Genomic DNA, 10,485 nt, shown 5'->3' with positions numbered 1-10,485 from the left:
TCACCACAAGAGTCACCATGTATATATAGTCTCCAATAATGAGTGGTTATATACAACATAATGAGACCTCATGATTAATTATTTCTTAGTTCTTCTTCCAACCTGCAAGACCCAAGATACTAATCACAAACACATCCTTTTTATTAGTAAAATTTTTTGTAGGGGTTATTATACATGTAAGAAAAATCTAATCATAATCAGTCAAATTATTGTAAGTAATGACTCACCAAGCAATCTAACATGTCATCCAAAAAAATTTAATGATTTATCCTTGCTACAAACCTTAATCCTCTTTACTCAAATTTAAATATATATTTCTCCCAATCTTGGTTTTGTTCTTATTGTTAACAAAACCATCAATAATAATGTATAGCCTTAGCAAGATATGGGATCAATAAGACATTTAATCTTGATGTTGCTATAATCATTCCACCTTTTGTTAGCATCCCTCAGCCTCATGTACCAATCAATTCCTATGTTGGAGTGATAGATCCCACATATTTGGTTTAGTTCAAGAGGTTTTTGGCCTCTCATTATTTTTTCCCAATTGCTTATCCCTCTTTAGATCTATGATAATCATTTATTTCACACACTCTCCTCTCTAGGCTTTTTATGGTACCAAAAATATCACAATAGAGTTTCTCGTTCACTTTGGTAGTGAATTATAGTAGATTGTCATCCTTGTGGAGATAGATAAGCTAGATTGAGTAAATTTTCTTCTTCTAAGGTGGTACATCTCAGTTGCCACTTTAGAAGTGCTTGATATAGATCTTGTTAAAGGATTTATTTGATACAATGTCAATATTGAAAACTTTCATGTTTGTGTGTAATATATATACCCTCATTACTAACAAGGAAATTACCAATGTCATGGGACAATATTCATTTGGAATAAGAGAAAGATAAGCATGGAAGAATTTTTGACAAAATTGCTTTTGTAAATGTGAGTATTATTCCTCTCAAATTATTTAAATTTCATGAGTTTACTTTAGTTGGAACTCTTCATGACGTTGGGACTCAATTTGTGATAAGGTTCTCAAAGGTTTGGTGAGTTTTTACAACCAATCATTGGATTTTTTTACACTACAAATGTGAACCTAATAAGAGATGCTAAATCAAGGAATTATTTGACATAGAAAAGATGGTTTTGGCCTTTAATTTTATACAATAAAAGATAGGTCGGTTGAAATAGGAGGATGAAACCTATAGTTCTATGTTATCAATGCAAATGATATCTAATAAAAAATTTATATAGATAGTACCCTATTGAATATATAGTTACATTCATTCCCAATTAGAGGGAACGTCCATTATGTAATGATGCAGAAGAACATAAGGCCATCAAGATTGATGCAGAGCCTTGTTCTTAGATCTGGTACACTTGTTGGCCATGTGCCCATGTGAGATTAGGGCATGACCCAATTTTGAATTAAGGAGCATTTCAGTGTCTAGACTATAAATGCCAAGACCATCATCCACGGGATCAAGACTAGGTTGATGAACGAAGCCACTAGTTGTTAAAGAGCCAAAAGAATTTGAGGAAGAAGACACACGACCATGTAGAAGAGAAAAGGAATTTTTCATTGGTGAAGATTTTTGTCCAATAAATAAAAGATTACACTTAGGGAAGTCAAAATTTCCCTATCAAATTGTGCATTCAATCATATCTTGTTTCTTGAGAACAAGATCTAACATATCATCTAGTTGAGAAACTATGCCAATATAAACCAAAATAACATTTTAATCTTACACTATTAATGCTCTTTTAACTGACAAAGAATACAAATATTTTTTAAAAAGATAGAAGAAATGAGATTGGTTTAAACTAAAAAACAATTTCATTATTACAAGCATTGCTTGCATATTCTCCATAACTACACTACCCATCCAAAAATATTACATCATATCACAATAGATCTTTAATAAAAAAAAATTAAAAATACTTAAAATTCCCTGTCAAACCATTCATCATAGGAGGCATTTCAAAGCTTGAGAAGGTTTGTTATACATGCAATTGCAACCAATTCTCCTATGAGGTACCTAGAAGGACAATGTTTTGAAGCCTTTTCAACAAACCTATTTTTTTTGTTAATACACTGCAATCAGGGCATTCCAGTAGAAAAGTGTGATCTGAGGCATTTTGTCAAACAGTTTAGGTGCCTTGTCTATGCTTCTGCATTTTGCATATCCTATAATCAAGTCATTCAATGAGAACAAATTTCTTAAAGGTATTATGTCAAACAATTAGTGTTCCTTGTCTATGCTTACCCATTTTGCATCAATGTCTACCAAGGCAATTCCTGCTCCAACATTTGCAAAATTTCTCTATCATTCATTGTGATATGGATGTACACACCATGTTCCAAAGCAACCATTTTTGTATAGTTTGTGAGGTTGCAGACTCTAGCTTTATACTAACAAAAATTGGAGAGCATTAAATTATATTTTCTATATATACAAATAAGAGGATCCAAAGATCCTTAAATAGGTACATCAATAAAGAGACATGTCTCTTACAATAGAGATTCCTATACATAAAGAAAGTGATGAATGCAATTTATATTTTAACACCCCACCCCATAAACTTTATTCTATCACATAACTTAACTAGACAATGGGGGCCACCTATAAAAATAGGTTTGTTAGCAACCCTTTAACACCATTTCTCCCTTGATTACAATTGTTCATCATTATTCATAACAAGATGTTTAACGACTTAAAATAAATTTTCAGACCTCTAATTTCAATATTTGACAACTTTATTTTCAATGATATTTAGATCTCTTATTTACTCCTTTTGTCATCATACAAATTCCTTTAATAGTTGCAATGCCATCTTTAAAATCAACTTAAATCAATATTCTTGACTTTTACAATCTCTTGGCATTGGTTTAGCTTGTCTTTCAAAATAAACCTGTCAATTGATAACTTTTGACAGATTTGGGACAAATCAGCATACCTTTATCTTAGGTTGGCTTGATCTCCTCAAACTACAATCTTTCAAACAAATTCTGCAATCTTCTATTCACTTTAGCTACTTTTGAAAGTGGATGATTATGATGAAGTGGTGACGCTCTTTCTTGGAACTACTTCTTTCTTTTAGTGATAACTCTCTATAGATAGCTTTGGTTTATTCTAATGGTGTGGCTTCACAAATGCGGTAGCAATATCTGATTCAAGTTGGTGACTAATGTAAATTGTGGCCTAAAGAAGATCTCTCTTTTTATCCCTTAACGACAACAATCTTTAAATACTTATAAGTTCTAAAATAGTTGTAATCTTATATACTTTTCAAACCAGATATGATCTTCTTTGGTATAAGTTACTATTTCTCCTTGAATGGCTACATTTTCCATGTGAACATCTTCATCAAACACTTTATCTTCTTTCAATAGCGATCTTCCACGCAGAATTCCTTTTCTTAATTTGGAAATTTTTGCTCTCTATGTACCGCTAGATCTCCAACAACAAACTCATGATTCTTCCTTTCTTATTTGGTGGAGATCATTCCTACTACAGAATTCACACTATCTACCTCATGGGACAACTTTGAGTGCTCCAAAAAAAATAGTGATTTTCTTTCAGACTGGCATGGTCCTTTTGATTGTCGATTTCTTCCTTTTAGAATAGCAACAATGGCTCCTCTATCCCTGCGAATTTCTCTTCAAATTTTGTTACCATGTACGCTCTTTTATCTAGTGCTTAACTTCTGCAATTTGCCTTTGTGGTTTCAAACAGCTTATAAATTCCTTGTTTGGCAGCGGTCTTCTTTTCTCTCTAGAAGTCTTTGCTTGCAAGGTATACTACCAGTTCTTCCCAAAGACTCCTTTTAAATACCAAGTAAAGAATCATATAGTTGAATCCTATTTGAACCCATAAATATAGGTGTTGCAAATTTTGATAATTCTATTCTCTTTCTTTTTTCTTTTACCATTCCATGGCCACACACACCACTATATGGATTATGTTGTTCCTCGTAGGAATACTGGACATGCCTCCTTATCATGTAATGTATAATTTTTAAAGTCAAAGACTTAGGATGCTCTGATATCATGATAAAAATTGGAGAGCATTAAATTATATTTTTATATATACAAATAGGAGGATCCAAAGATCCTTAAATAGGTACATCAACGAAGAGATGTGTCTCTTATAAAAGACATGCCTATACATAAGGAAAGTGATGAAATATAGTTAATATTTTAATTTGTCAATTACATTTGGTTAAAATTTTCTAAATCATTTTCAATAAATGCATTTTGTACATATCCTGCAATCATAAGATTCGATGAGACCATATTTCTTCAAGGTATCTCAGAGATTTAGAATACCTTGAAGAAATGTACTACTTGTAAAAATGTTTCAAATACATTTAAAATACATTTCTACAATTGGTACAGTGTAGCTCCATTCTTGTTATTTATTGAGGTTCTTTGGATTCTTGTTTTGGAATCTTTAAATTACAGAAGTTTTCATATTTTCAGAAGTTTCAAGGAACCTGTATCACTGGCAAATTCGATCTCTGATTGTATTAAGTTCATCATTACAAGAATATAATGTTTAATAATTTTCTTGATGTTTTTGAATTAGATTGTGTGAAAAAAAAAATTATCATCAATGTTTCAAATCACACTCTGTAATCTTTCATCTCCTTTGAACTCCTGGCATCTGTAATCTTTCATCTCCTTTGAACTCCTCTCATCCTAATGATGAATCATAGAAAGTGATTTGAAACCTTGATGATAAAAACAAGTTTGCACACAATCTAATCCAAAAACATCAAGAAAGAAAATTATAACATAAATTGTAAAAATTTGATAGCATTAATTAATGTTTAATAAATTAAATGCTTTCTATGCCCTCAAGTCATTAGATTGGTCACTTCAAATTTTTCAGTTATTGCATATGCATCTCTGAATTTCTTAAAAAGTAATTAATATTTATGCTCATTGTATGTGTAAATCTGTCCACGTGCAGGTAACATTTTTCAAATGTGGAGGAGTGTGTTTAGGTGTGGGAGTGGAACATCATGTGGTTGATGATTATGCTGCTTTACACTTCATCAACACCTGGTCAAATGTGGCTTGTGGGCTAGATGTTACTCTGCAACCATTCATAGATAGAACTCTTTTAAGAGCCAGAAATCCTCCAACTCCAAACTTTCATCATGTTGAGTATCAACCACCTCCACCATTAAACAACCAAAATGATATCCTAAATAGAAATAAAAATGATTTCTCAGGTGCCATCTTCAAAATCACCAGAGAACAATTGGATATACTTAAAGGCTCGGCTAAAGGAAATGGAAATAGGGTAACCTACAGCAACTATGAAATACTTTCTGGACACATCTGGAGATGTGCTTGCAAAGAAAGAAATCTAACAGATGACCAAGAAACCAAATTGTATATTGGAACAGATGGTCGAAGAAGACTCCAACCGCTTCTTCCCCCTCGTTATTTTGGCAATGTTCTTTTCACTAGCACGCCCATGGCTGTTTCAGGGGATCTAGTTTCAAAGCCCCTTTATAATTTTGCAAGCAAAATTCATCAAGCCTTGGGCCGAATGGATGACGAATACTTGCGATCTGCTATAGATTACTTGGAACTGCAACCTGATATGACTCCATTAGCTACAAGTGCTAATAATTACAGGTCTCTTAATATTGGCATCACAAGTTGGGTTCATAAGCCCATCCATGATGCAGATTTTGGTTGGGGAAGACCAATATTCATGGGACCTGCAAATTTTGCTTTCGAAGGCCTTGTTTACATTTTGCCAAGTCCTACAAGCGATGGAAGTTTTTCAGTTGCATTAAAATTGCAGAAAGATCATATGGTCCTTTTTGAAAAAATTATTTATGAATTTGTAATGCCTTCACGCTTATGACAGCAAACCAAGTGAATTGAATTTGTGTCTAGTTGATTATTAGACGGGAAATTTTCATGGGTCCCCTGCTCTACAATTTGCTCCTGCTTCATAATTTACTCTTTAAAATATTGAACAACATTGAACAGTGACTGCTAGCTAAAACAGGAGTGTGGGGACCTTGCCTAAGTGTATTATTAGTGAAACTAAATTTATGATGACTGGATTTATTTGCCATCATAGATCCTTTGATTTCATGTTATAAATATATATATGTTTGTATTCAATTTTTTTTATATGACATATTTTAATTTATGAGACATACCAAGCTCTTTGGGATTTTGTGACCTTTCTTTTATGAGCATAAGGTTTCCACCAGTGGACCAACTCACACTATATTACTAAATTTTTAACCAAATGTACATTTTCTTTAAGTTCTTACTAATTACATTTTCCTTAAATTCTTACTAAATTTGAAGTGTGCATCTTTAAACTAGCATACCTATATTTTTAAAAATTTATATAATAAATATGAATTTTTTAAATATTTAACATTGTAGTGAATAGATTTGTCTTCTCAAAACACTTGCACAAAATGACTCCTAAACACAAACTTGCAACACAACAGTTGAGTCACTTGCCACAATTATATACAAGTGCTCTCTCCTTATTTTCCAAGGCCCAGCTACCTTCGAATGATTTGCAAAGAATCAAATAACTTGCTATGCATTTAACCCGAAGACAAAGAAGGTAAACTAACATTCATCCATTAACATGAGATGAATGTGATTACAGATTTAATGAGTTTAAAGAAAACTAAATGAAAGGCACAAAGGCCATTTGTATAATCTTCCAACTTCAAGGAAACAAAAGAAAGATTGACATTTCATTTCGGATATATGAGTAATTAAAATTCAAAGATTTTAACAAACACATACGCATTTCAAATGAACAGGACAACATCTGAAATGATTGGGACAACTCAAAGATCATCTCCAATCAAAGAAAACATACTTAAACTCAAAGATTTAACATACGTTCTCTTCTTTCTTGAAATGTAACCGGTTCCACCTTTTTTTACTTTAACTTTCCTTTTTACTTTCTCCACCCATCCTCTTTATAAAATCAAGTCTTTATAAACTTTACATTCAATAGTTTATAAATGACATTTTGGCATATTTGGACAGGTGGGATATGAAAACATTAGTCCAAAATAATAATAAAAATTTGATGCTGGGCAGATGTTTTTATGACAGTCAAATGGGGTCTCGCTGCGGGGGGCATAACTTTTTACCCCACCGTTGGATCTTTCCAATTTTCGGATATATTTTTGCAATTCTCATTTAACACAACTTGACTAGAGAGATCGAGCAAATTATCTCCGAGGAAAAAGTTATTGATGTCTGAGTGGAGGTATATAAAACTGTCAGAACAATCAAACTTGCTGTCCAAACTCCAACATTTATCAAGTGTTCTTCAATGGTTTCCATTAACAATTATTCATTCAGAATTGAAACCATATTACTTTAATTTCCTCATTGAAGAGTACAATAATTTCTCATTGCCTCTTATAAAAGGATGTGGAAATGCAACGTTTCTTCACATGTTGTAACAAAAGATCTTCACATGAATGGCCACAATTTGTAGATATGAGCTTGCTTGAACCAATTGTACCTTGTTGAAGTTGATCTTTGAACTGAACCTTTCAAATAAACCTTTGAACATCTTCGAAACTCTTTGAACTTAGTTCAAAGGGGTTCAATACTCATTCTTAAAAGATAAAATTTCCACCAGCAAGGATTGACACAGAGTAGACCCAAATTCTGAATTTTTAAATTTGGCTCTATATGGGGCTAACAAACATTCATAAATATAAATAAATCACTAAACCTATTAAATGTGGAGACAAGACCAGTCTTAAACCACACACATAAGCAACATATTAAGCTTAGAGAGTGTTAGTCAATTTTGAGTGTTTAACACTTTTAAGTCTAGAAGTGTATTTTTAGTGTGATCATACGCATTGAACAAGAATAAGTGTATTCTTAGTGTGATCATATACATTGATTCTTAGTGTGATCATATACATTGAGTAAGAATGCCAGTCAACTCTGAATGTTTAACCCTATAAATATAAGCTTAGTGTGTGATGTTTAAGTCGTTCCCTTTCATTTGCAAAGGGTTCAATCCAACATCAACTGCTAGAAAACCTCGACTGCTACTATTAACTAGTTTATTCCTGTTCCAACAAGTTTATTAATTTACTAATTAATATTCTTGTTCGCTTTTATTATTTGGGAGTTCAAATGACCCACTTGCAATCATAGCGGTACTTGTCACCCAAGACTCAAACCCAGGGGTGGTAACTTTGAATCTGCGGAGATTTATAGAGATTGCGAGTCTCTATCAGGCTCGGCTTTGCAACGCAAGAGGTGGTTTTCAAACCAGTGCATCAGAGACATACTTCGGCAGTTTGGAACGGTCGGGTGGTATCTCATGTGTTGCATGTGTTGCATGCGATCTTTTTAAAGGACAAGCAAGGGGCTTCTAACAGCTTGGTGGTCGCTGGGGCTACGACGCCTGATGGGTCCTCTTTGAAGCTTCATGCATAGATGAATGAATCTTTCTATGTGGGGTCGAGCTCAAAGATTAATAAAGTTAATGGATGTTTTCCGCGGAGCCACGATCGCCCAATTTTGGTCATTCCTCCAAAGGTTATGATGGAAGATGTGGAGTACTGGTCCAAACATGCTCTGATCTGCAAATTTCTTGGTATTTGAATCTCTATGTCGGCCCTTGAAGCCTGGATATGACTTTCATGGCAGGTGGACAGAGATATGGACATAATGTTGGCAGGAAAAAGCTACTTCTTGGTAGTCTTTTCTTGCATGTCTGATCATGATTGAGTTTTTGAGGAGGGGGGAGGGGGGGGGGGGCCTTATTTTTATAATTGTGTGGGGTTGTTTGTGAAACCTTGGCATCCGAGGTTTAACTCTACGGAGGATCTTCCATCGAGGGTTCCCGTGTGGATTCGCCTGCCCAAACTTCCTTTAGAGTTTTCGAGAGAAGACATACTGTGCCAGATAGTCGCCTTACTTGGGAAGCCTATTGCGATCGCACACCAATCCTTGGACAAAAAGGTCATTTCTTGTGCCCATATTTGTGTTGAAATTGATTTGAATAAGCCATTGTCGGATTCCTTGGAAATTTGCCTTGGTTTTTCTTCTTGGATTCAGCAGTTAGATTATGTGTCCTTACCTTTTCGCTGTCGAGTTTGCCATGAGTATGGACATTTGCAACGGCAATTCCCTAGGGTTGTTAAGGGGAATAGTGGTAGTTTGGGTGGGTCTACCTCTTCCTCAGGCCTGAAGAAGGACAGTTCAGGCAAGGGGAAAGCCCCAACCATTGATGTAGGTAAGGAGAAATTCAAGATGGATAATGTTAATAATGGGAAAACCTCAGTCGACACACCAACCCCTGATAATGATGGCTTTACTCCTATTCGCAGCCAACCTAGGAAAAGAGGACAGAAGAGACCCTTTCTAGATTAGCAATCAGATACAGATTTTAATAGATTTGAAGTACTAGACAATATGGTTGTAGAGGAAGGTATCACCCCAGATGTGTCTGGCGCTGTAGGCTTGGATGGGGGAATTTCTATTCATGATCCACCTATTATGAAACAAGATACAGCTCTCCAATAGAAAAATGAGGCTCCTATTAGCTCTGAGTCTAGTGCTCTTGTGGTGTCCTCGGCACCACAAGATAATGATATTCTCTTAGTGGATCTGGCTAAGAAGGTGTTTGCTTCTGGTAATGGCAACGGCTCTCCTCTGACATTAGGATTGTTGCAAAGACCATTTAAGAAAGTATCCTTTGCTACTCCATCAAGAAGTGGTCGCAAAAAGGATCAGGAGAAAATTAGACTTACAAGGGATTTACTGGTAGAGTCTGGGGCTATGAAGACCATGGATTCTCACTTTCCTCACTCTACTCCATTATTATTCTCTCATGGGATGTTAGGGGGTTGAATAGCATCCCTAGACAAATGGCTATTCATGAGTTGGTGATTGATCATTCTCTGGACATCCTTTGTATTCAGAAGACTAAGCTTTCAGTGGATTCCATGCTCTGTTGTGTCCCTGATATTTGGTATCATGGTCAAGGTCAATGTATTGGATCTATGGGGAATGGTGGGGGATTAGCCATTTGTTGGGAGCCATGGAAAATCACCCCTCTCTGTTGGATTTCTTCTCTCTCCACACTCTCTATGGTTGCCTCCAATTTGGATACGGGGGAGGTGATTTTGGTAACTAATGTGTATGCTCATGTTGACTTCCCTAGAAAGTTAAGACTTTGGGAGCATTTAAGGTATGTTCAAAGTTGTCATCCTTTCTTGCCTTGGATTTTAGCAGGGGACTTTAATTTAGTCTTACATTTGGAGGAGAAAAGAGGTGGGAATGCTCGTCTAGGGCCTTCTTCTGAGCTTCTCCGGGATAATATGGAATTTTTTATATCTTTCTGATATCCAGCCAGCTAATGGGATCTTTACTTGGAATAATAGGAGGGTTGGTGAAGATGCCATATCAGAATGCTTGGATAGATTTTTAGTCTCTT

The 10,485-nt window shown here is 34.9% G+C and overlaps 1 protein-coding gene across 1 annotated transcript; it reads left to right on the top strand.

Annotated features, from left to right (window-relative positions):
* Nucleotides 1-3,138: 3,138 nt before the first annotated feature.
* On the top strand, nucleotides 3,139-5,889 carry LOC131027015 (shikimate O-hydroxycinnamoyltransferase-like). The gene is made up of 3 exons (XM_059212785.1): nucleotides 3,139-3,160; nucleotides 3,211-3,234; nucleotides 4,967-5,889. Exons 1-3 carry the CDS (start codon nucleotides 3,139-3,141, stop codon nucleotides 5,887-5,889), a joined length of 969 nt encoding a protein of 322 aa, XP_059068768.1.
* The last annotated feature ends 4,596 nt before the right edge of the window (nucleotides 5,890-10,485 follow it).

Source organism: Cryptomeria japonica, chromosome 10, assembly GCF_030272615.1.
Source record: "Cryptomeria japonica chromosome 10, Sugi_1.0, whole genome shotgun sequence".
Taxonomy (NCBI): Eukaryota; Viridiplantae; Streptophyta; class Pinopsida; order Cupressales; family Cupressaceae; genus Cryptomeria; species Cryptomeria japonica.
This window is presented reverse-complemented; position numbering and strand designations above follow the sequence as displayed.

Bases quoted from the DNA above. Each gene is read 5' to 3' on its own strand.
- LOC131027015 (XM_059212785.1), top strand. From the start codon at position 3,139: ATGGTGTGGCTTCACAAATGCG. The intron at 3,161-3,210 runs GTAGCAATATCT...TGTGGCCTAAAG, and splicing joins GGTGTGGCTTCACAAATGCG to AAGATCTCTCTTTTTATCCC. The intron at 3,235-4,966 runs CGACAACAATCT...TGTGTAAATCTG, and splicing joins TCTCTCTTTTTATCCCTTAA to TCCACGTGCAGGTAACATTT.